The sequence below is a fragment of the Filicampus tigris genome, chromosome 11, assembly GCF_054856515.1.
Source record: "Filicampus tigris isolate MCC_2025a chromosome 11, RoL_Ftig_1.0, whole genome shotgun sequence".
In the NCBI taxonomy this organism is placed as follows: Eukaryota; Metazoa; Chordata; class Actinopteri; order Syngnathiformes; family Syngnathidae; genus Filicampus; species Filicampus tigris.
The window spans coordinates 12,027,864-12,054,327 of record NC_141227.1 but is presented as its reverse complement, the minus strand read 5'-3'; the positions used below and the strand labels follow the sequence as shown (position 1 = coordinate 12,054,327).

General features: G+C 41.1%; 1 protein-coding gene across 4 annotated transcripts in view; it reads right to left on the bottom strand.

The window, feature by feature from the left end:
• The window catches only part of foxn2a (forkhead box N2a), a 37,501-nt gene that overhangs the window by 9,227 nt on the left and 1,810 nt on the right, over positions 1 to 26,464 (bottom strand). Inside the window, exons 1-3 of one of the 4 annotated variants that reach the window (XM_086044460.1) lie at positions 11,910 to 12,071; positions 7,975 to 8,058; positions 1,040 to 1,617 (exon numbers count right to left, since the gene is read on the bottom strand). In XM_086044460.1, the coding sequence (XP_085900586.1) occupies positions 1,040 to 1,603 (564 nt within the window). In that variant the 5' untranslated portion in view covers positions 1,604 to 1,617; positions 7,975 to 8,058; positions 11,910 to 12,071. Of the gene's footprint in view, positions 1 to 1,039; positions 1,618 to 7,974; positions 8,059 to 11,521; positions 11,866 to 11,909; positions 12,072 to 26,464 lie in introns of those variants that run through there. The other 3 variants (XM_086044461.1, XM_086044459.1, XM_086044458.1) reach the window with 3 other exon arrangements.

Sequence of the window (26,464 nt, the reverse complement as noted above, 5' to 3'; positions counted from 1 at the left end):
GTGCTCCTTGATAAATGGCTCCTTAATAACCACTTTGCCTTGAGATGACAACGATAAGAAAACGTTTCCGACCTTCATCAACTCAATTTCTGGTTCTAGAGTTGCATACCTCGCATGTACAAAACGCTGCTTTGTTTGAATTTCTTTTGTAGCTATGACCTGGATGAAATTCCAGTCTTATTGCAGTAGAGGCCCTTAACCCATTAAGGACGGGAGCGCATAACCGCGTTTCTACCACTAGAGCCAGGAGCGCTGTTGCGTCATTCTGCTTTTAAAGCGGATACGTCGGTGTCTTTTTTAATCCAATTCTCCGTCTCTAAGACAATTTAATGCATAATAATATACACGTGACGGTGTCGCGAGACCGCGGAGGATGTCGTGAAATTTTTCGAGCCGTACGTAGGCTAATGGCGGACGCCATCGATCGCCGGGACCTCTGATAGGTAACGGCAGTGCTATATAGACGACGCGTACGACCAGTGGAACCAGTTGAACGTGATATGATATGGTTTGTAGACAATGACGATATTGACGTCTTTGTAACAGAATAGAGGATGGTAATTACCACTCTTTTTTTAAATGTATTTCTTTAATTAAAATAGTGCTTCTCTTGCACGTTATTTTTACATCTTCGATTGAAACAGTAAATAATAATAAATTCTGCCTGTGTGAAAGCCACATGTCTAAGCTCTTCAATTCTTTTGGAATTGTGTTCCTGTCTGCTACAGGGGCTGAGATATTAATCATTTTGTAAGTGTTGAATTTCTTGGAGAACTTCAGGTTTTCAAGGGTAATTCCAAAGGCGACCTTAGGTTTTGGGGAGCTGTTGAGACAGGCGCTTTAGTCCTTAATGGGTTAAGTGGCAGACCTACACTGTCACATGAGCCACACTCTAGAGGTATTTGCTAAATAAATTATTTTGGCAACTGAAATTTGAAATACAACATGATGTAACAAAATCATAGCACAATTTTGGAGATTAAATTGGATCGCACTGGTCTCTAAGTGTGTAGAATGCGGAAGCAGCTTAATGACATACCTTTCCTAAACTCCTTTCGACCTTGCGGAAGCATTTATTCAGGGAGAGATTGTGACGCACTGAGTTCTTCCATCCAGTGGGAGCATTGGAGAAGTAAGGGAAGTGCTCAAGAATCCAGCCGTAGATTTCTTTGACGGGCAAAGATTTGCTAGGAGACTGCTCAATGGCCATGTAGATGAGGAGCGAAAACGAAAAAGGGGGCTTGGACTTCAAGGAGTCCCGCTCTCTACCCCTACTGTGAGTTGAGGCTGTGGATGAGGATGAAGTTCCCTGGTTGGATCCGTAGTCTCCTTCGATGTCAAAGAGGGGGCTGCCACTGGGTTGAGCTTCAGGGCCTCCCAACGTGAAGTTCTGAAGCAGGTTCTCGTGGAGCCAGTTGAGGTTGGTGAGTTCTTCATCTTCAGCGCCTCCAGTTCGATCCACGCTGGTCGCAAGGGGACTGGACGCGCACTCCGCCTCGGGCAGCGTTCCAACTCCACAAACACCTCGAAGCCATGTCCGCTCCTCTTGCATACCCGGAATTTCCGTTTTCTTGTCTGGTGACATCCCAATAATTGGACCCATTAAATCAAAGAGGTCTGTAGAAAAAGAGGAGATTTATATCAATTACGTTATAACATGATCAGTCAAAAATATCGTTTTTGGAGTTGGCATTATTGCAGCGTTGTTTGCAACAACTTGGAATACTGGGCACTGAGTTCTTGCCTTTAGTTTCTCAATATTTCCTTAGAGCCAAGCATACTTTGGTCTTGCCTTTGCGTCTCAACTGTACTTCCAAGGCCTCTGCCCCTCTCCTCTATGCCTGGCAAGGACGGAGAGCCTCTTAGCTCTCCACCCCTTGACTTCAGCCAAGGACTTTCAATGAGATCCTCTCAAGCAACTGAGCGGACTTAAGGCTCCACTCATTGACGCCCACCTCATTTCAGGCAAGACCCGGCTGCTCGTTATGTGTAAATGAGCATGAAACCCGCCAATGACTACTAGAATCAAATGACTGCCTCCACCTTACAGTGCAAGGCTCTTTACAGGCTGATCCACATTATGCAAGAACCAAGTTCCAATTTGTCACTTGCAGGATTATGAAAGTGTGTGGTCCTTCAAGTCCTCTGTTCTCTTACAACTATAGAAAAAAATCACAAGCTAATCTAATTACTGTAGGTTTTACCAAAGTACATTAAATGCGATGATGGCACTTCAGAGGCAACCACCTTTTTTGACCATGCTCAATGGCATATCTCAATATAATGCCTTGGTAAATCTGAGCACACCCGTAGACATAATTTTCGTTCAAGTGCTTGATCAGTGCGCTGCATGTGTAACAGTCAAAACAGCTAAGAAGGAAGCAACAGAAAAAAATGTATTTCGATCATTTTTTTTTTTTTTAAACTGACCATACATAAAGGGATGATTTAGAGTGAAAATGTGAAATTTGGCCTGCCCTGAAAATGTCTTTCTTATTATCATAAGAAATAAGATTAATATTAACATCTACTGTATTTTTGAATGCATTCCCCCAACAAATACAAGTAAGCGCATTGTACACTGTTGAGGCCAAGTGTACAAAGAGATTACTCTTTGGCTCAGCTCACAACAAGCTTTAAGTCTTGGGTGTCACCATGACAACCACGCCGTCCTTTCAATTAAGAGCAGAAATCTCACAAACGAGAGTAGGAAAATGAGTCCCGTTAATCCATGTTGGCTGTCTCCACCATAAAAATGCCGCAGCACCTGAGTGTGGACACCAGATGCCTCTGAGTGTGGTGATGTGCGATGCCTTGAATGTGGACCAACGTAGCCTTGTAAGGGGACATATAATCTGTCAGATACGCGTATCTTTTCATTTATGTGACAAGACAGGAATTGGGTCAGACTAAAGAGTGCTTGCCCAGAGAACAAGACGGGGAAGGGAGTGTATGCACGCACATGCATAAACACACACTGAAACACAAATCAGTTTTTCAAAGTCAGCCAGTGTGAACAGGAGAAAGGGAAGGAGTGGGGCAATAGCACATTTACTAAATTATAATTCAACCCTCAAAGGGGGTAGAGGGAGATACCGTAGACAATCCCAATTTTCCTTAGGATGAGTCATGGGTTATTCCAGCTTTCAGACTACTTTCAGTGGATTTGATACCTGTGCCAAGGAGGTTATTGTTTCACCAGCGTGAGATTGATCGATTCAATCTGTGCAAATTGCTGTTTACGGTTTGTGATGCATCAACCTGTATTATTTATAAAGATGGGGAGGTACACTTCCAAGGAAGCGCCCATTTAGTTTTGATGAGAATTCAACACTTGATGACCTCATCATTTTTTGGGGGATGTATGGACTAAAAAGCTTTTTTTTTTCTTGTACAGTCGAACCTTGGGTTATGAATTTAATTTTTCACTTAGCCTTTATATATCATAACCGTACAGCACTTTTTACGTTCATCATGGTTACAGGAAGCCCAGGCAGATAGCCGGGAAATCGTATTGCACTTGACACACCCAAAAGTAAACCACAATATTTAAACCTTGCATCGAGGCACTGCAATCCCTCCGCAGAAGCTAACGATGGCTAGCTAGCTAGCGGTCTCAAGTCAGACTCATTGCCCGGAATCAACCTTTGGAAATATGAAATCACAAAGCCTGAAATAATGACTGACCGATGATGACGGTCTTCCGGGTCTGCCACTGGCAAATGAGTGAATTAGGAATTTGAAAAATAGTGTTGATTGTCTACAGAGAAAAGTAACAATAAATCAATTAACTGCTGTTTTTTTTTTTTCAATATCGAGCAGATTAATATTGGTCGAAGTAGTTCCATGAACATACCTCATCGTCACAGAGCTGAAATCACGTTGTTTGAAAAAAAACGTGTTTTGCGAAGTAGCGCCCTCCATTTTGCAACAATTGCTTGAAGACTCGATTAATCAACAATCAGTTCTACACAATGGCTATTTATGTTTAACTGAAGTGACTAATCGACTATTATGCCTGTGTAATGTGAAAACATGCTTCCAAGTGATACAACAAGGCATGTCAGGGGGCCACGAGAACTGTCCATTTGGGTTGTAAGAAAATCTCTCTACCCTGGAGACCAAAACAACAAAACAAAGATACCCTGACATAACAGGTTTCTACTCTGAATGAATTTTCAAATATAGAGGGTACCAGGCATATAAAGGCTATGAGGAAAATAACATTCACTCTTCCAAACAACATTTCTGACTAAAAGTAGGTGAGTTTCTAGGCTGCATATCCATCACATCAACTCATTGAGTGCCAGACATTTTCAGACCCTCTTTTACCCTAATGTTTGGAAAATATTTAAAAATATATAAATAAATTCCTGGGATTGAATGTGAAAAGACAAATAAATACCTCCTTGGCAGTGAATGAGTTAAATAAATATTGAGTGATTAATTCATTCAATCCCAAAGACAAATTTATATGTCAAGACATATAAATGTCTTTGGCACTGAATGAGTTAATAACTACTGTAAACTAATGAGGCTGCGACCTGAGGATACAGTACATGAAGAAATCCCAGAATAGACTCTAAAATGAAAGGAACTGGACCTACAATGTTGGTAATTCTCTTTGCTGATCACCAGTGATGCACAGATTTAGACTGCTCTTTCCAGTCTAATCATGTCATGATTGTGTTACCAAAAACATTCCACTAACAGATATTAAGGTGACTGTCAACCACATAGCACAGGTGTGGCATGGAAATTGTGACTGCACTCTGTCAACAATTGCTTCACTTCAGCCTCAAGTCATTTGGTCTTCATCCGATTAAAAACATGCCATAGACAACGAGGCTCTGTTCTGTGCATGTGTTCCAGTTTTGGTGCTTGGTGAGGAAAAGAAGTCATGGCCTGGCTAAATAGAACACTGATTAAACCTCAAGCACAAGAGAAGAGAGCTCCCCCACTTTCCAACTTAGTCCTGACCTCCCAGTTGCCTGAGAATGACTGGACAGAAGCAAGATAAATGGATTGGGGGGAAGGGGCTTCCAGACAAACACAGGAAATATTGGTCAATTACCCCTGCATTTGTCATGATTACACTTCATTTGACTCTTATCAAAATGCTTCACAGGAAGGTAAGAATCCAGTGATTAATGGCATAAAAGTGGAGCCAATGAGATGGACCTGCCTGTTGACTGCAGCTCATCGTTGAAAATACACCAAAGCTGGAATGGTGCTGACCTGATGGCTCATCTGCAAGTTAAAATAGCCCTGCGCGCCATGAGCCGCATCATATTCATGTGCAAACAGGCAGGGACAAACAGCAGGTGCCAAGGCAATTTTCCCCCCCTTTCAAACTGCTCTTTTATCCTGTTAAGCACTTAGCCTATTCAAAAATGACACAAAGACACACAGCTAGCTTTAAGTGGCAGATCAAGCCATTGATGTGTCACATAGGTACAGCAGAAACGTAAACGGGAGACCACGGCCGCGTCAGCGATGATCTCAGGCAACGGATCTGACTTTCAGGAATCAGTTGCCACGGTAGCCTGTGCGGCGAGGGAAGCGGTTGCGCTCATGTCTGTGCATGAACAGAGAGCTGATGTGGGGAGATCAATACAGGCGGAAACTGCTGAGGCCAGCAGTCTAGTGCTGTTCTCCACAAAACCTGTCTGACAAAGAGGGGCGGGAAAGGCAGCGGCCAACCTGGATGACATGGTGCTATGACTAAGTTCCAATGAGTGTGTATACATAACTTAAACGTTTCTCATTATTTACAACATGGAATTTGGGGCAAATAGATCATTTCAGAACAGAGGCTTGAGTTTATACACAGTTGGACCGCACCCTGCTCACAGCCACTAACTAAACCAGTCGACACAAACCAGTTGCACCTCTTGGTACACAAAGGTGTGTCGCAAAACCCCAATGGCTGTTATTTGAAACCCTCCGTGATGCTTCTGACTATCCTGCGAATCAAAATCTGAAGTAGATGAAGAGAAAGCTGCTCTATGTGCATGAAGACAATCAAAGGAATGGCTAGTCTTGAAGCATATCTTATATAGTACACAATTTTGCTGAAAAAAATAAAATAAAACTACAACATCTGCTCAGTGATCGTGGTAAGAGTGAATAACACAAAAAAAGGAGTTGTTTTATCTTCTTTTTTTTTTTCCTCCCGTCATGTTTCTAATCTCTCAGTATTCACATCGCAGTTACAGATGACCAGGAGGGAAGGAAACACCTCCTGCCTGTTGAGGAAGTCCATTTTGAGAGAGCACTCACAGTTGGGCCAGCTCTACACCAAAAGAGTGAGCTAGCGCAACAAGAGGCCAAACGTTTACACAATGCTAGCAAACACCCAAGCCCCGTAAATGACACACAGGCAAATAAAAGTAACACAGGAAAGATTGAGTTGGGCACAGGCATTGACTTTATAGTTTCAAGCTGCACTTTGACTCTAATCAGAGGTTAGTTTTCCAAAGTCCAGACCTGCCTCCCAGCAAACACTGAAACCTTATCTCGAGGGTCATGCACCCGTCTCGTCTGGAAACCCTCCTCCCACCATAACCCCATATACTTCCAAATACCACAAACAGCAAGCACTGCCATACTATTTTCTTTTGGGCTGTTGTCATCCTAACCATATCATTCTAAAAATGTTTGATTTTAACATGCGTATATTTGCTCTCTATGTTTACAACATGTTTTGATTTAAAGAACGAGCATAAAGGTTACTCAATGTAAATCATTGCAAACTTTACTGACCATGCACACTGAAATTTTCCACTGACAAAACAACTGATTTATTTTTTTGCTCGAATGTCAACTTAAAGACCATTGCCATTGCCTTGGTTGCATAATTAAAATAACTATTGATGCGGCAGTGATCTGCAGAATCTTGTCTTGGGCTCCATTACCTCGGTCACGACCAATTGCAAGGAAATCAAAACAAGAATGCATTGTTAAATCCGAAATGCATTGTAAATATTTTTATTATTTTTTTTTTTTTTACCATTGACGGTAGTTTACCAGTCCTGTTCCAATAATGGTTTGTATTTTCCTAACACCCAGTTCATCTCCATAAGTGCTAGAAGAAGCACACTACTTGCACAAAAGCTCCCAAGTCCTGCCTGGGTACAGTCGTAGCGCTGTCAATTAAATAAACCCTGTTAATTGTATCAGGGGAGACGAGACAAAGAGCCATTGTGTTCCCCCTCTTCCCTACTACTCAATCAAGGAAACGGCCACATCGCTGCTGTCAGTGAGGCGTGTCCTAATCAGCGGCGTCTTGCGTACACCAGTCAGGAAGAGGTGAGAGTGGAGGAGGAGGTTCTACTCACAATCAAGTTAGATGTGCAGAACAAATGTAAGCAATGCGTTAAACGATGGCTTGTAAAGATTTGGCAATGCAGTTTTCTCTATGTTGGCTCTTGTCGAACATCAAAGTCAGCTCGCAAATGTCTTACAGGGGTGATGACGTTGAGTTATCCAAGTGACCATGAGTGATCCACGTGAATGGTCAATTTAACATCGCAACATTCCTCAACATTAAAATCTTAAAGTTGAATCCCTTTGTCAATTAGAACACATCATAGTTATCTAGAATATTGCGTCTACAATGTAAACTCAAACATAATCCAAGGCTCAAAACAATTTTTAAATTTTAAAAATTTTAAAGTACAAAATATATTTTTTAAATGTCATTGAGAAGTAATTTTGGTAATCTGACTTCACGAAAACACGACTAGACAGAGACACTTTGAGTACTACGCTGGCCTGAAGTTTTGTTAAGTGTAGGCACGCACTGAACAAAACTTAAGTACACTGTATGATGTAATTATGGTGACCATCATATACCGCACTTGTCTCCTTGGTAATAACCAAGCCACAAATTTGACAATCATCATAATTAACAGAGACCTAGCCCTTCGCAGGGCTGACGTTATGTTTTGATTTGTGCTACGTAAATTTGACCTTGTTTTGGGTCCTATGCGGCTTCACACTGGGCGTCTTCAGAGCAACTGTTGTGTACTGTAGTCATCTTGTGTCCTCCACACACTATAAGAGCAGTAAGAAAAACACACACTTTTTTAAGTTGTCATATGGGAGGCAAGATGTTAGAAATCTAGGGAGTTTTCAAATTCAGAGGTTGCCTATAATTCTGTGATTAGGTCACAATGCCTTGCTGAGACACTAATTGTGATTAAAATTTGTAAACAAACAAACAAAAACAAATAAATGAGTAAATAAATAAATAGGGACACAAAAATGAGCATACCCTTAAGTGTCTGAAACGTTAAGTTATTTCACTAACTCCTTTTAAACCTATAATGGTTTCATCTATTCATTCAATATTCAAGCAGTCAAATCCTTGTTGCAAATTGTACTCACAAAAACTTTTTTTAAGAACTAGAATAGTAATTACACTTTTGAGGCAATTTATTATAAGTCTATACTATACCTTTATATTATAGTCTCATACTAAACACTATAGACTGGGTTAGGCAGTCAGAATGAGAAGTAGGCCCATCTGTTTTTGTAACAAAAACTCTAGTCAGTCACACGGCTGCAAAGCACACGGTGGATTTTAGACACAACCTTCCATTTACTTGGGGTCAGAGTACACAATACTGTGTGATAAGACTGATTACATGGCCACGCCACCATTTTGAACTGCAGTTCCTGTGCCACTTTAGCCTCAATAGTAATAAGAAATACAGAGTTTCGAGTTGGTGTTTATTTCCCCAATTGCTATATTTGATACACGGAACACGGTATGCTGATCAAGCAGAAAGTGAGCTCACCCGTATAGTAGTATGTGCATTTTGAAAATAGAATCTAGTTGGTCACATTTCTTTACTGTTAGCACACATTCCCTTAGGCACATCTGCATCACTGTTAGAGTGAAATGGAGCAAATTCTTGGAAGATTGAAACCAATAAGAAATTTAAGTTGTAAAAATGAATTGTGGTTTTCACAAGGGTTCCAGAGGAGATATGTTTGTTACCGCTGAATTGAGTACAGTGTTCCGTTAGAGTAAAATATCCTCCACAATGAGTGTTCTGTAACAGCATAGTCTAAACACAAATACAAAACGTGATTGTCCATAATCCAATCCAATTCAGCTCGAAATCAGAATGGTCCGGACTTTGCCCTAATCTAATGAACTGTGTTCAGCAAGTGGACCCATATCCAAACTTAAGATATTAAGTCACACTAGCAAAATGGCTCTGTTGGGTCCTTCATTTTGTTCCAAATTTAAATATCTCAGCAACTTCTTGCTTGAATGACTTGTCATGACCACGGTTACCAATTTGACTTTTTCAGGTTGTATTATTTTATTCCCCAGATACTTAATAACCGTACTAACAACATCGCCATTATGTCAACACAGACTAAAATGGACCGATACTATCAATGCTGTCTGACTATCGGTCCAATAGTCAGACAGCATTGTTCAATGAAATGAAGGACTCAGCGCAGCTACAATGCCTGCAAAACGCAATCAAAATACCGGTTGTGGACTGGTAACAGAAAGTACATCTGTCCAGTATAAGGACATTTTAAATTTATTTCATATAATTTTATTGAAAGTACACTGCCAAGAAAGCCCATCATGGAATGCTCAATCGTGACACTACACTACAAGCTACACTGCAAGCTCCCGCCCTCGGTCAAAAATAGCCAATCATAACCCCCGAAAACGGACACACAAGCAGCCAGTCATTCAATTGGTTTGGTTACACCAGCAGCTTGCTCCCATATCAAGCACACGGATTATGAAATTAATTACAGATAGAGATTTTTTTTTTAAACTGTAATTAATGTCCCAGAGAGTAAACGGTACTAGAATAATAAAACAACAAACTACCACACATGATGTCAGTATTCACCTTGAACAAGCCAAAGGCTTTCCTTCGGGCAGGGTCGCCACTTATTTTTATTTATTTCAGGAGATGCTTTGGTTTTGTCATTGCTGTGCTAATACATAAAACGTGTTCCTTGAATGAATGAATTCATAAAAATGTATGGTAAGGATATAAGACTTCAAAAGTAAACTGAATTTAACATTTTTTCTGCTTCTACGAAAATACAGTGCAAGGTGAAGTGCACTAAAACCTCCATTCGGCTTTTCATTTTTAAAAAGCCGGTTGCCATTACGTTACCTGATCTAATATCTTTTTACATTTGCATATCCATCGATAAAGCACAAGCCTAACAAATGAACATTACTACTTTTACTAACTAGTCATGTTTCTAGCTTACCAAATGGTATCAGGTTTGCATTTCTGCCCTGTTAGCCTTAAAAACAAACATCAACAATTAGTAATTTAACGGTTATGATCATCATGAATAAATGGTTGGAGAACAATGCGCACTTCAACATCCTCATTTTAGTGCAAGCGTTTATTTGTTTCTTTTTTATTTCTGTTTGTATGCAAGTGTTTTCAACTAATACTAACCATTCCAACCACTGTGGCCTCGACTTAAACGATGAATACAGTTTTACTCATGTTACAGGGCTTCACCAATATTTAAGCCATTGAGTAACAGCAAAAACAACATTGTGGAATCCTATTTATAGTAACGAATGTCAGTAAAGTTAGCAGGCTCTGGGCTATTCTGGGTGACAAGAGTACTAACCCTGCATAGGCCTCTGTACATACAGACGTGGAATACATGCAAGGACTACAAACAACAATGAAGACAACAGATGGTTGTGGCCATAGAAACGCTGGCTATAAAGTAATGGCAGATTGATAACATCTGCTTTTTTTTGTTCATTTACCTTTATCTCTCTTTGTTTTACATTGTATTTATCACAAGGTCTTTAACAAATGTCAAAATAAGTCAGTCAATCTAAAAGTCACAACACGTTTTTTCTCTAAACACAAAAAACTCATATAATGCAGGAAGGACATTAATCATGGTTCCAGCTAGTATGGTGGATAAAGTACAGAAGTATCAATGCTAAGTGGAGTATTTTGTAACTGTAACATTTGATGGTATTATCAATAACAGCAGTCTGTTCTGAGTGGAAAAAAACCCATAATTTCTGCCTTCAGATATTGTTATAGAAAATTCTGTATATGGGACGGTCTTGTGACAACCCATTACATCATGCGCTCAGTCAATGTAGCCTCACATTCTTTGATCCTTAGGAAATTTACTGAGTTACATATTTTTTCACGTTTAGACACACACACGCACAAAAAAACAAGACTAAAGTATTACTTCTGTCAACTTGAATCGCTGTGAGTTTATAGGTAGTTGCGAAAATGAACAGCTAGCAAATAAAAACAAACACGGTTGGTGGCTAATACTTGATAAAAGAGGAGATGAATCACCACCACACACAGTCACACACAACGTGGAATATGAAGTTACGCGCAGTGACGTGAACTATTGCACAATACTTCCCGACAAACCGGACTCGTTACCGAGTAACTTATCACCACTAAACAACCATTTGGTCAAGTTTAACAGGACTGAATGCGTTACGTTCCATGCGTTAGCTCACCCAGCACAGCAGCCACGAAGCGAAGTAGCCTGAGCAGCCGCTCGGTAGGTCAGTGAGGGTAAATCCACCGCTAGCGTTAGCATTGTACAACTTTAAGCACTCTATCGATTTTATGTCGATAAACGTGACACAGCCAAAAATAAACAGCGGTATGTGCTTAGAATAAAAGGTTGACCATTTGGTTATTCGAGTTTGGAAAGCAGAGGGGAAGTAACGTTAGCGAGCTGCCACATGCTGTCGCTTATTGTGCCATGCTGCCGCTGTAAGCAAAGTCACTTGACCACGTTTACTTTTAGCTTGTTCCGAAACACACGCCTCGCAAACACGATCCAAGCTCACACGGACTTAAAACAACAGCGACGAAGAGGGAGGAGGATGGAATACTCACAATCATGTACGTCGTGTCCTGGTGCGGTGTGTTTAAAGACGCGACAGTACGCAGTTTATTCGGATGTCTGCCTCGCACAATGTCAGAGATCAGATCAGCAGCTGCTTCCTCCATGCACGCAGCGCGCGGATCGCACAGCGCACAGCAACGCTACCAAACCCCTAGCCGTCGCCAAGGCAACACAGCCACTCCAGCCAATCACAGCCCCTCCCCTCCTATCTCCCCTGGCAACTGCCGCAGCGAAGGGGCTCCACCAGCGCGCACGCTATCCTATTTTGCATCGCCAAATGGGCTTTCACTTTTTTTGTAATCTCCCTCTAGCATATCAAAATATATTTAAACATCGAGATATATTTATTCTTTTAACACGGCACAACTAACAGTGACGTAGACGCTGGAAGGACTGTTCGAGGGCGTTTAAACTGAATGTTGTTTAGGCTAAACACAAACACCTTGGGGCGGGGAGAGGATGTGTCACCACACCCACCACCGTGGACCCTCAACAGGGCCCCACCTAAAGTAAACCGTGATACTCAGAAGCTAACCAGACCAGCAAACACACTTACTGATCACATGCTGCGTGATACCTATCAAAAATAAAAAAGTAACATTCCTCAATGTCTATTTCATATTTATTGTGTGATTTTAAGTGTCGATTATAAAAAAGGGCAGTCCTTGTGGACACAATGTGGGTCTGTCTCTAGTCCACAATGACATGCATGTACATCCCATGATGGACTGTTTTGTTTTCAAACAATTATTTTGACAGGCATGCGTCGCAATGTCATTATCATTCTTTTTATACATGCAGTTCATGGCCCAACCCAATTTATGATCAACCCGGTGGAAGTGAAATATTTCTTTAGTTTTGTGGCCTTATCTTGTGAAACGTTGATGTTTAATTTCACTTTCTTCAGTTTATAATTATCATGGCCCTCCTCAGTTTCTAAAGAGTGCTTGGGCATGTACTTAAACTTAACCCGCATAAGTCCATCTTATTGTGTTGTACAGAAAAGTCTGTTGGACAATCCTTATAAAGCCCCAAACGTTACACAAACGCTCCCTCACTGTGAGTCAAATATGGAAAGATCTTTATACCACATAATTGAAATGTTATTCAAAACAAGAGGCGTAAAAGAGCAGTTTTTTAAATGATTTTTTTAATCTCTTCTCTGCTATCTGTGGAGTGCAGCTTCACTGGCTGAAAGTGACTTCACACCAAACTGCAACTTTCACATACTGGTGATACAGTGCTCAACCTATTTCATAAGCGCACATAAGTACCTCTCTGTGGTCCGATCTAATAGGTTCCCTGTGTCTCTTTATTGTGCATAAGCCCACATACCTGTCATGCAGTCATGGCGTACGCTCAGTCTGTCGTTAATGCACACATTTGTTTTGGCCTTGTTTTAACTTGACAAACGGGTTTCGCGGTGGTTGTTGTATGCCACGGCAAATACTTGACTTGAAATATTTGTCTTTCATCACTGGCTTCAGGCCAGTCATTAAAGGGGAAGTCAATCCAAACATATTTTTTCCAAGAATATGTTCCATGCAGGCCCACTAGTCGAAACACGGCATTCTTATTAATATTGCGTTTGTGGAATATGAGTTTAGCAGCAAAATCCACACATTTTTAGCCATCTCACGGGGCCGCCATTTTGTCACTTCTGTTGACTGAAAATGACCTCATAGATGCTCAAGGCTCGGATAACGACCAATCATGGGTCAGCTTCAGAAAACAGGTGAGCTCTGATTGGTTGTTACCTGAGCCTTGAGCAACTGTGATGTCATTTTCAGTCGCCAGAAGTGACAAAATGGCTGCCCCAGAGATGGCTAAAAACGGGTGGATTAATTTAATCCACAAACGCAACATTTATCAGAATGCCTTGTTTCAACTAGTGGGCCTGCATAGAACTTATTCTTGAAAAAAATAAATGTTTAGGTTGACTTCCACTTTAAAATCTTTTTTGATTGCTTCTATTTGAAACAGGTACATACTGCATAGAAATAATGTGAGAGATAGTTAATGGTTGAGGTGAGCGCTTTCATTGTCATGTTATATTCATTCATGTTTTTAAGGCCTATGCTGACATCATTTTCTTGCGCAACAAAGCTATTCTTAGGGACAGCAAGCTGCGTAGACTGTGTCCCATTTTCCCTCCCGGCGTCACTGTCAGGGATGAAGTTGCAAAGCTAGCGAGGGAGAGAGAGGAGAAGCATTAATCACCAGGGTAACTGTTGATAGAGGATGCCTTGAAAAGACAGGACCATTAGCCAATGTGCCTAAAATGGTGCTAATCTGATTATTAAACAGTTAGGCTAAAACAACACGCCCCACTGACTACCATCAGAATTGTTGAACATAGTAGTGGAGCATACAGCCAGGGTTGTATAACAAACACTGTACTCAGGGTGCTATTGGGATTTTTTTTATGTGAAACATCTTAAAGTTTGGTGTTAACTTGACAGTGGTTGAACACAATTAAGAGTAAACATATCTTCCGAATAAAAGGGAGTAAGGTGAAGTGGGCAGGATTACAGACTTTGAGTGGAGTTCATGTGAGGCAGTAAAAGTGAGGGGATGAACAATGAAGAATCTATGCCATCCTGTAGAGTAGTGACTGAGCATGAATGAGGGCGCGGTGTGCACTTTGCAAGCCGGCCTATGGTGGCAGAGTGGTCAGGAGCCCCGCTGCTTTAATGGTCCATAAATCTGTGTGGGCTGGCTGCTCTGATGCTGCCCCAGTGAGACCCTCTCAGGCGGAAAATGAATCAGACCATTTTTACGGAGCGCCAAGTGTTGAGCCTCTTGCCCTCCCTTACTGCCAGCGAGGCGATAAGAGGCGCTGCACACACGCGCTACTCAATTTCAGCAGGTCTGGAGCTCATAAAACTGTCTACTAGTGACAAACCTTGTTTGTATACTGCACTATATTCCCTCTGTCCTCTTTGCCTTTGTTGCACCCTGTCTATTTTCTTTTTTTCCCCTCTCCTTTTAGCAAGCTTTGGACTGGGAACACAGTTGTTGACACTTTGGTGCCCAGTCAGCCCAATCTCATTTGCTATAGACCCCTGGCCTAACATGCAGGTGCAACGGAGGGCAGCTGGCAAATACAGGTATTACAAAAAAAACAAAACTAAATGAATAAATAAAAATCAAGGTACAGCACTAGCAGCATTTAAATATGTTGTGTATGCATGAGTGGAAGATATGGGGAATGGTCGATTTAAGAGAAAAAGGGATACTCAAGAACACCGGGTTACTTTACCAAATGGTTGTCTTTTGAATGCAAACCCACTGAATGCTACACACAAAATATGATGACTCGGTTTAGCCTTGGTGCAAATTCCCTTTGATTCTTCGAAACGTTTATGTAGGTATCTCCTTTATAGGGATTTTTGTTTAGCAATATTAGAATGATTACTGTAGTGTCTCAGTGCAGCACAGATCCCGTGGCCTTCCCAGCTGGGATAGTCTCTCCTGCATGTCTTGGGTCATCCCCGGGGCCTCCTCCCAGTGGGACATGCCCGAAACACTTCACCAGGGAGGCGTCAGGAGACATCCTAACCAGATGCTCGATCCCCCTCTTCTGGCTCCTCTCCATGTGGTGGAGGAACGGCCAGACTCTGAGCCCCTTACGGATGACCGGGCTTCTCACCCTATCTTTGAGAGACAGCTCGGACACCCTACAGAGGAAACCCATTTTGACCGCTTGCATCCAGGATGTTGTTCTTTCAGTCACGACCCACAGCTTGTGACCACAGGTGAGAAGGCAGGTAAATTGACCGGTAAATTGAGAGCTTCACCTTTCAGCTCAGCTCCTTCTTCACCACGACAGACTGATACAGAGTCCGCATCACTGCAGATGTAGTGCCGATCCGCCTGACGATCTCCCGCGTCATTCTCCCCTCATTCGTGAACAGGATAGCCCAAGAAAAATGACCTCCAAACAGCCCTTTGAGCTCCTCCACTCCTACGCACCTTCCCACAGCCTCAGGTCTGCGGACCAGGCGCTGCTCGAGGTGCCGAGGACCAAGCGGGACCTCAGAGGGGATCGAGCCTTTTCGACTGCTGGTCCTTTCCTTTGGAATGACATCCAAGCCCCCTCTCTGTCCATTTTTAAAACCCGGTTGAAGACAAATTTCTATTCTCTGGCTTTTGATCAGACCAGAAATGTTCTGCTCTTCTCCAGGTGTCAATTGTGTTTTATGTTAATTTATTGGATTTATTTGTTTATATTTTTTATTTATATCTTATTTATATCTAAAAGTATTAATACTTGTGTATTACGGGCTTTTAATGTCTTTATTTATTGTATACTGTTTGTAAAGTGCTTTGTTACAGCTCTAGTTGTTATGAAATGCGCTATATAAAGAAAATTGTATTGTATTGTATTCATCATAAAGTTCACAAACAGTAAAAAGTTGAAATGAAATTAAAGAACAGAGAAGTTCATGTGATTTGTCCAAAAATAACTCTTTTTTTGTTGTTGTTATTAAGAATCGGAATCTAGAATAGTTACAATCCGGAATCGAATTAAAGAACCGGAATCGGAACAGTCCAAAATCAAACGATGCCCAACCTTAGACGTGACACTGAGGTCACCAAACCGGACACCCTCAATATCTCAGCTGTGCTTAGAAATTCTGTCCATAAAGTTTATTAACAGAAGCGGTGACAAGGGTCAGCCTTGGCGGAGTCCAACCCTCAGTGGAAATTAATCCGACATACTCCCGGCAATGCAGACCAAATTCTGACACTGGTCGTACAGGAAGCAAACATCCCATACCAAGGGCTCCAGTACCCCATACTCCCGAAACACCCTTCACAGAGCTCCCCAAGGCACACCTTCTCCAAATCCACAAAGTAATGTAGACTGACTGGGTGAACGCCCATGCACCCTCAAGGAACCTGATGAGGGGGGAGAGCTGGTCCACTGTTCAACAACCAGAACAAAAACCACACTGCTCCTCCTGAATCTCAGATACAACTTCCCAATAGACCCTCCTCTACAGAAGCCCCGAACAGAACACTGTAGTTGGAACACACCCAGATGTAAAAAGTGTGATGTAATTACACCAACAACGATAATTCAGACTTAAGACCTTTGTACATCATCGTACACACAGATATGTTGTTATATTGTAGTTGTAATGCGGAAACTGTACAGTCAGTGAATTCGGATGTTCAAGATGTCCCATTGCTGAAAAAGAAAAAAGACTACCATACTGGGTAAATTAGCTCTATAAATATGCAAATTGGAGGAGTGGTCTTGAGAATTGTGTCTAGCATTCACAGGTATTCATGCAGAGGGGCAAAAATGTACACATTCACTCACGTGTAATGACATTGTTGCTAGATAAGTATAGTCACAGTGGCTGTTCAAGTAATAGTACAGTACTTGCATTCAACTCATGATGAAACGTTCCCCCCAATAATTGTAAAGCTGTCAGAGCCCGCTTGCTGGAGTCCAAATGTTGTTAAAAGAGAATCAAAGCTCATTTTATTTCTGTAAAAATTGATACCAATTCTATACTCACAAGCTATGAAGCTTGATCTTTGTTGAGAATGTAGTGTAAATGTTACCCTACCCGCCCACTAACTGTTAGCAGAGTGAACCGGGCGTGGTCAACTTGTTTCAAATGCAACACTTGCTTTGTTCTTCAGGTTTCTTTCCCTGGAGGTTCTCCTCGCTTTTGCCTGCAGTCGTCCTCGGTTGAAGGGGATGTTTGCCTACAGAAGCCTTTGTTTGACAATCCTTTCTGTTAACCCAGTTTTATGAATTGTGTCAGCACTTGCTGATTGTCTGTTATCTGTCAGCAGATAAGTGCCTCCTTTCAGGCGCCGGCAATAAAATGCTCAATGTGGAGAGCAGAGGAATGGTTTTTTCAATAGTCAAACAAATATCCTGCAATTCTGTATTGATTCTATTTATTCAGGTAACAGCGGGAACATGCTGTATTACCAGGCCCATGTGTCAATTTGTTCCTTTGGAGGATTAAGCATGTCATCATTAGGGAGAGTAAATTAAATTTAACAAGGGCTTAATTGAAAACAAACTGAACAGTTAATTGACCTTTAACTAGTTGTGTAGAGTCTGATTATATGTCCCCTTTAACAACTTTACTGTTTAATTGATTATCAGTTAACAGGAAAGCACTTGAAAGAGACATCAATCACTCAACAATCTTATATAAGATGCCGGCATGACCAATAGCACAATTTTTCTGCATGGCGAAAAAGTAGGTGCATCTAGAATGACATGCATAACAATTCTTACAATTTATCACATTTTGTAGGACTATTGTTCTTCAGCATTCTTCTTGCTAACAATAGAGTACATTGAAGGCGAAGTCAACCTAAACATATTTTTTTCAACAATATGTTCTATGCAAGCCCACTAGTTGAAACAAGGCATTTTGATAAATATTGCGTTTGTGGAATAAGAGTTAATCCACCCGTTTTTAGCCATCTCCGGGGGCGGCCATTTTGTCACTTCTGTCGACTGAAAATGACATTGCAACTGCTCAGGGCTCAGGTAACGACCAATCACGGCTGACCTGTTTTCTGAAGCTGAGACATGATTGGTCGTTACCTGAGCCCTGAGTAATTGTGATGTCATTTTCAGTCAACAGAAGTGACAAAATGGCTGCTCCCTGAGATGGCTAAAAAGGGGTGGATTTTGCTGCTTAACTCATATTGCACAAATGCAATATTAATCAGAATGCCATGTTTCAACTAGTGGGCCTCCGAGGAACATATTCTTGAAAAAATATATATTTGGGTTAATTTCAACTTTAAAATAGCCATACGTCTTTAAAATAGCCATACGTCTAATTTGGCCGATTATTATTACAGAACAAAAATATGTGAAAGTCGAGTCTGACACAAACTACTTTCTTTGATTTACATTTCCTCCTGTTTACATCTCTGATCGGCTTAGTGAGGCAATCAATACACTGCAAGTGATTGTACTCTTTACAAAGACAGTGATTTCTACAACTTGATTAAAACAAGCAAAGGCTTCTTTATTGACCCAATCTCTTTGTTCCCAGCAAAAGAAACACAACGGAACTGTCATCTTTTTATTGCATCACCTTGAGTGTGTCTCTTTTTTCTCTATAGTGACCATTGCTATCTCGTTGCATTTTTAAGCACACTAAAACGCCCAGGCTCACGTGCAAAGGCTTTCGAATAGCCAAGTTAGACAATAAACCAAATGCAGAGGTAATTGAATAAACCCATTGATCCCTGGCCATGCTATTGCCAAACCAAATTTGGTTATTCACCCTTAATGACTGCTCCTTACAGGCAAATGAACACACAGTCAATTAACAGCGGAGAAACAGAGGTTTGGAGGAAAGACAACCCACATCTCACGTAGATCCCTCAGTTTAAAATGCACCATCAAGTTGTGACATCTGCGAGACATCTGGCTGATAGCTTCACTGTCACAACAACACAACACCAAAAGCTTTGTTCTTTGACACCCGCATAGATTTGCAGAGCCTCTGGTCCGCCCCGCAATTCCTCGGTCACAAACACACTGTATCTTCTTGGACAATTGTGGTCTTATGCTCAGCAGCGTTAGCTGGCACTACCAGTGTTATGCATTGCTAATGCTCCTGCATCATTGTCAGTATTCATTCATGTAGGGTAAACGTTACAACTGTTTTTCGAAGTTAATTACTGTATTCAGAAAAAAATACCCTCTCTTTTATGTCAAGCCGCAATTGATGATTATCAAGAGAAGTATGAACACTCATGTTTTCACAGTGTAACAGGAACGGCTGTGAATGCCACGGATGCAACCACAACCATTTGTCGCAAACATATAGTTAACCCTTTTGGACACTTTTTGCAGTACTTTCAGGTTCAACCCTAGACAAGTATTGCGTGGTACAAAGCATCACTTTTTCAATACGTTAAAATGAATTTAAACATTGTCAGCAGATGTGTATTTTCTATTAAGGCTGGAGATGTTATTGGTATATTCACTCAAGAATTGTGCGATATAACAATATATACCGTAATGCGAAACAAAATTGTCTACCGTAGAGTATAACCCTCTATTGTATCTTTATTTTACATTTTATATTTCCCTCGCCATTATGTAGTGCCCCCAGAGTTCAGCATGAGACACCATAGTCAGGTAAATCTGAACCTTCAGTAAAAGCTGACAAATTTTGAGTTCCTAAAACTCACCCTCTGGAACAGGTCATTTATTGGCACTTATACTGATTAAATCAGCGATGCCCATGTCCGGTCCTTGAGAGCAGAGGTGGGTAATCCAGGTCCAGAAAGTAAAAACCCTGCCACAGTTCAGCTTTAGCCACAGATGCTTCTAATCAACTGAGCTTGTTTACCTGCCGGTTGGGTAGAAGCGCCTGTGGCTAAAGCCAAACTGTGGCAAGGTTTTTACTTTCTGGACCTGGATTACCCACCTCTGCTTGAGAGCTCCAATCCTGCCAATTTTTGATTTTTTTTCGCTATCCAAACCACCTGATTCAAATGATCAGCTCATCAGCAAGCTTTGCAGAAGCCTGATAACGATCTTGATCATTTGGATCAGGTGTGACAAGTGCTCTCGAGGACCGGACTTGGGCACCCCTGGGTTAATTGGTAAACAGACTTGAATGTTACTTGAAGAACTGTTTTGTTGTTGTTTGTATTTATTTTAATTTGCACTTCAATGCATTCCTTCAAAACTGGTTGTTGTACTAGATATTTTGAATGGTATTTATTAGCTACCGGAATGTTTTATTTTATTTTTATTCATTTTATAATGTTCTTTACATAAAATCTGTTTTATAATCAGTAGAGAGACGATAAGAGAAAATTGCCATTAATTTCATTTAATTTTAAGAACAAATACTACTACATATCGTTATCGAGATATGATATTACCTATATCGGGATATTAAATGTTGTCCATCATGCACAGCAGTACCCTAATCACTTGTCAAGAAGAGGGTTAAAAAATAGGGATAGGAGTAGGGCACATTGTAAAACCCAAGCAAGCACAGGAAGAATGTGCCAACAGAAAGGCCCAAGCCAATGATGATGTAATCCTAAAATCTTCTTGTTGCGAAGCAACAGTTTTATCCACAAGAGCACTATGCTGCCCTATAATATCATTCAATTTGAATTGTGGTGAGGTGTCTATGATGTACCCCACCTCTCTAAATCAGTCATCCTGTAACTCTACAAGGGATAAGTGGTACAGAAATCAGAATATTATTTAGGTGACATCCATTCTTAACCCTTATGTACGGTAACCTTTTATCTGGCACTCATTGATATAATTAACCTTAGACGAACCAGATTTGTTAATCGAATGGCTGCAGGGCACATAGGAACCTGCCCTTGACTGACCCCAGCACACATTGTGCCAGACCCCTACATAGTCACCGGAGGGTGGTGGTTCGAGGGGGATTCCGTTTAGGTAGGTTGGGTATCTCCTTCTATGCCTCCGAGTCTTCTCCTTTGTGAGGTGTTCTTCATATGTTCAACCAGAGAAAGGCCTTGGGGCAGACCTACAACACGTTGGAGGCATTAATGTCTTTTGGCTGCTCTGGAAATACCACAGTTCAGTCTCTGTGAAGTTGGAGCTGGTGTTTGAAGATAGAGAATTAGCTGTTTGGAGATTTGGCTAACTAGCTGAGCGGAATCACATGGGTCTACTGACTTTTAGTGAAGCGTGTTTGTCCAATGAGTTTTACATTTATTTTGCTGAGACAAATGTTGTTTTTGTTTTTTTGTTTGACTTTTTGTCCATAAGGACAAATTTCTTACCAAAGCTCCCTACCCCTGCCGCTGCTCTTGAATGATGGTGATGGTGTACCAGGTGAGTGGGACCACGTATGCTTCAAGTCCCTGTAGATGGTGTTATATCCACATCTTATCTCTATGGCCTGCTTTATCCATCTTTTGAATTTATTGGTTCCTGATGAGACATCACAATAGGAAGCAGCGACAGCTCTGACAAAGGCTGCAGTGACAGCCAAAACCGTCAGCAAGGTAAAATACTTCTCTTTACTGGAAAAAAATTATTGTTGGAAAGAAATAAATATAAAACCTATTTCTTCAAGAGGAAGTCAAGATGAACACTATCCCGGTTGTCCATTTTGCCTCAAGTTTAAGTCACCTCCATTGCGCCATAGTTATTCATATTGTGCCTTGCCTAAAAAATGGCTACAAGTACCACTCTACCAGTTTTGTCTCTGCTCAGTGCATAAAAAGCGAGAGTGACCCAATGCCTGAGGGCAAGTGTCTATCCAGCCTGAGACTATCGAGAGCCTGACTGCATGGCTGTAAGAGGGCACACGGCTGTGGACTGGAGAAAGTGGTGCAGTGCCTCCGTGCCTGGCTGAGCACGGGGTAATGAAGCATGGCAGAAAAGAGAGGAAAGGAGTGTGTCTGCAGGGTAGGCATGGCTCTCGTGTTCCTATGCAACCAAGGCGGAGGGCTAGGTAATGTAGGACCACCTCTATGCTGTCTCCATGCTCTACCCTTTCCCATTCTGTGCTCCCAAAATATAAATGTGATCATGTCATGCAACCTATCACATCTAATTAGTTTTCATGGGAAATGACATATTATCATTTGACATTGGTGTGTAGTTGATAATCATATTAAATTAACAGCTCAATAATTACCCCTACTGAAGTATTAATGTGTAACGTTTATCTTTATGAGACTCTGCTCTTCCTTTTTTTCTGTGAGACATTTGGCTGCAATCAAAGGTCCACCGAGGACAGATGTGCTAATGGGTCTGACATGTGGACTTGACTGACAGACTCAACATGGGAGGATGTAATTCCTCACCTCACCTCAGAGTTCGACCCATATTTTGGCGAGCTTTTAATTTGCATATGGATGAATACATTTATCAAGCTTTGCAGCCTTTTAAAACAAGGTCAGTGACTCAAGTGGAGGATTAAAAATAACAGCACTGGCTGGCTAAAAAACAACAACTCTCCCAACATCAGCATCAATGTGTAAGTGGGAAAGTCTATCATGTTAAGTTCGGGCTTCCTACAGAGTGTATTAAACTACCTCAAAAGACAACCTATTGTGATGCCATACGTTTCCTGTGGGCAACAAGTGTGGATCTATTCTTAGCTGCTGGCCTGGGCTTCAGCACACGCTACTCCCATTCCTCCTAAGTTGGACAGGATGAGGTGAGATTCACTCCTGCCAGGTCCCACTGTGTTGTTGTAGCCCATGTCCAGCTGTAGAGACGGTGGGGCCGAACGACCATCTGTCCTCAAACAGCAGACTCAGGGCTCAGGGTAAAAAGGGGGCGGGATGAGTTTAGATGGCGGGGCGGGGGGGAATCAGCTTTGTGTTACCATAAAGCTGTCTCTCCTCTCTCCTAGCAACGGCCTCCCATTTCCTCGGTTTTAGGCGGTATGGTCCTCTTGGTCGGTTTGCATGGCCCCCTCACTCACTCTCTCCTTGTCCTATTTATGGTAATGAGCCATCTGCCCTCTCTGTAACAGCCGCCCAAATAGGGATGGAGGGAGGGGTCTCTGATGGACAAGCGTCTGAGACAAAGACGCTTATCCTGTTGTGTCTGCCTCTGCCCCAGCGGATGCCTTCAGTTACTGACAGGGTTAAATTTTGATCCATCAGAAATATGTGTTGTGGACAAAGCCTAATGGAGGCTTATTTGAATTGAAGGACTGAACCAAATGATTTCTGTGTGCATGTGATAGAGATACAGTGACCACTACGCCACATAAGTACACATGAAGTTGCACATCACAAAGGATATTTGTAATGTCAGCGCAACAATGAGCCCTCCTCAATCTAGTACACACAGTTTTGACTACTGAGCCAAATAATGCACAACACATTCATTATCCTCTGCTGCTGTATGGATGCGTCCCTGTGACTCAGTGACATGATAGCTCTGGTCACATCAGCCAATACAGAGCGTTCAATAGACCTCTGTTGCCACTGGATACTAGATTGGTTACCAAGCCAACCCATGTGCTGCACTGTCATAACTCAAATGGATTAGTCAAGAAGAAGACATGTGTTTCTGCAAGAAGACTGGTGATCCAGTGTGATGTTTACATGGCTAAATAAAGATTATGTCCTAGTCCTCCTTGTCATTGCATAATTATTCATGCTTCATTAGTTCTCAGCTGACTACAATCTATTTCATGAGAAAGGCTTTCAGATGAAAGGGATTAGGAAGAGAGAGTGGTTTTGTACAGTACCGGCATCAAAATTAACATCCTCAGCTAACTCTTGATTCCTGCCTTTGCATGGCCAATCACCATTAACCTTGCCTCAAAGTCACATAGACAAACATGTAGATGGTCATTGACCCAAAAGCAGTTGTGTTGGTTAAGGCAATGGAGGTAGTTATCAAACAAATTCAGAATGGTAGGGAGGTCCTAAGGTGACATGGAAGAAAAGAAAAGAATGAAAAAAAAATACGGTTGAAAAAAACCCCAAAAAAACCTTAGATCTTGCAATGTTTTTTTTTTCTTCCAGGTCCTTTGGATGCTCCATACAAAGTATGAAAAACACCACCAACAACATTTAATTGGTTGCAATCATGTCACATTAAGGAAATTGATGATTAGTTTTGTAGCTCCGTGATGTGAGTCATCAGGTGTATAATAATGTAACTCAAACAGGGAAATTTATTTTAGACCAGACTGGAATTTAAATGTTTTTATAGTGGTCACACAGTGAAACAATATAATGTGGCACATGACAATTAATCTGTCATAGACAATTCTCCTTCATAGTTTGCAATAGTTGTAAAAATATCACAATATCCTCATCTATATTAAGAGCTTTTACCGACCACCAATACGGAATGCTAAGGAAAGACAAAAACTGAGTGATGTGAAGCATCTTCCAGACAGTATACTCTGTCTATTGGATGGAGAGCTGGCGACAAATACATTGTTGGTATGGACCACAGATACCATGTGACACTCATTTCACTCTGAACAGCTGGTGAGAAGTGAGAGGAGACATCTAGTGGGCAACCAGTGTACCTTAAATGAGCTACAGCGAATGAGAGGTAGGGGAGTTTGTTGGTATTAATACCGTTTGCATGCTTATATTGTAACCATATAACCATACCTGTGTGCCTTACAGATTTTTTTTTAATAAATTGAATTAGAATGCTAAATTTGATGTGGTCACACTCATTTCAAAAGATTAATTAATTTGTGTTTTTTAAGAGGATATGTTAAAGAAGGTACTCAACTACTGCAACATCGAATAGAGCTGGATCCATTTCTAAAAATATCTGGCATTAAAAAAAAAAAAATCTAATAGTGTCCCATGAGCAAGCATAATAGAGACTCTTGTTAAAAGGACGTTTTCCTCCCTAAAATACCTTAAAGTGAAAAACCAAAAACAACCCGTTAAGTTATCAAAATGAAATTGAATAAGCAAGTTGAATAACACAATGTGAATAAGAAACACACACTATTTGGTGAGAATAGCTCTTAGGTCTTGGTTATATGACATCCACTTAGGCTCAAGAGCACCACCATTAGGACAACCCACCGTCTGTTTCAATACAAGCAGACAAGACGGTTTGCCCAATTACCTAGTCGACACCTTTAACTAAACAGCATGAGATTTCAACTTGACATGATGATCAAATCGATAAACATTTCAGTAGATTAATGAAAATGTCACTCACGTACCACATGACAAAGACTACATTAAGCAAAACAAAAGCCTATTCGAGCTGACTTTTCGGCGAGAGGTCGGGTACCGTGGACTCGTCACTTGTCAATCACAAAGCACATATAGACAAGAATTCACATTTATATTAATGCCTATGTACAATTTAGAGTCTTTAATTAAACGAACGTGTTTTTAGAATGTTGGAGGAAGCCAGAGTATAGTGTAACTGGAGAACATGCACACTTCACACAGGAACTCCTGAGTTGAATTTCAAACCCAGAACCTCAGAGGAAGAGGCAGACCTTAGATCCACTAATATATTTTGCTCCCCAAAAATAAAACAGAAGTGAAACTTACTGGCCTCAAATTTATAATCATGAAGGTTTGAGCCTGAAATTGTAATTCAAAAGTGTGTGAAACATCTCATGACTGTCATTCTAAATAGTTTGTTATCTCAGGGTAATACATTAAAACTTTTTGGGTGGTGGTTCTGTCAGGCCACAAGGATAAATGTTATAGTGGCCCTGGCAGAACTGGCACTGGCCCTGTATATTCATGATATAATACGATAGTTTCCATGTTTATTTCATATTTAGCGTCTTTATTATGGATTATTTAAATCTTTAAGAAAATATTACTTCTGTGTAGTTGCTTTTGTGCATATTATGTGGTTTTGCAGTGTAAAATCGACCGGAATGTTTAATATTTCACATTTGTCTGGGCTTTATATATCATTCAAGACGGATTTAACCTGACACACAAAAAAATGTGTGCAACGGGGTAAAAATATCGAATGACTGATCAACAAGTCAAGTCAAAAATGTTCTTTACAATAATATGTTCTATGCCCACTAGTCTAAACACAGTATTCAATTAACAT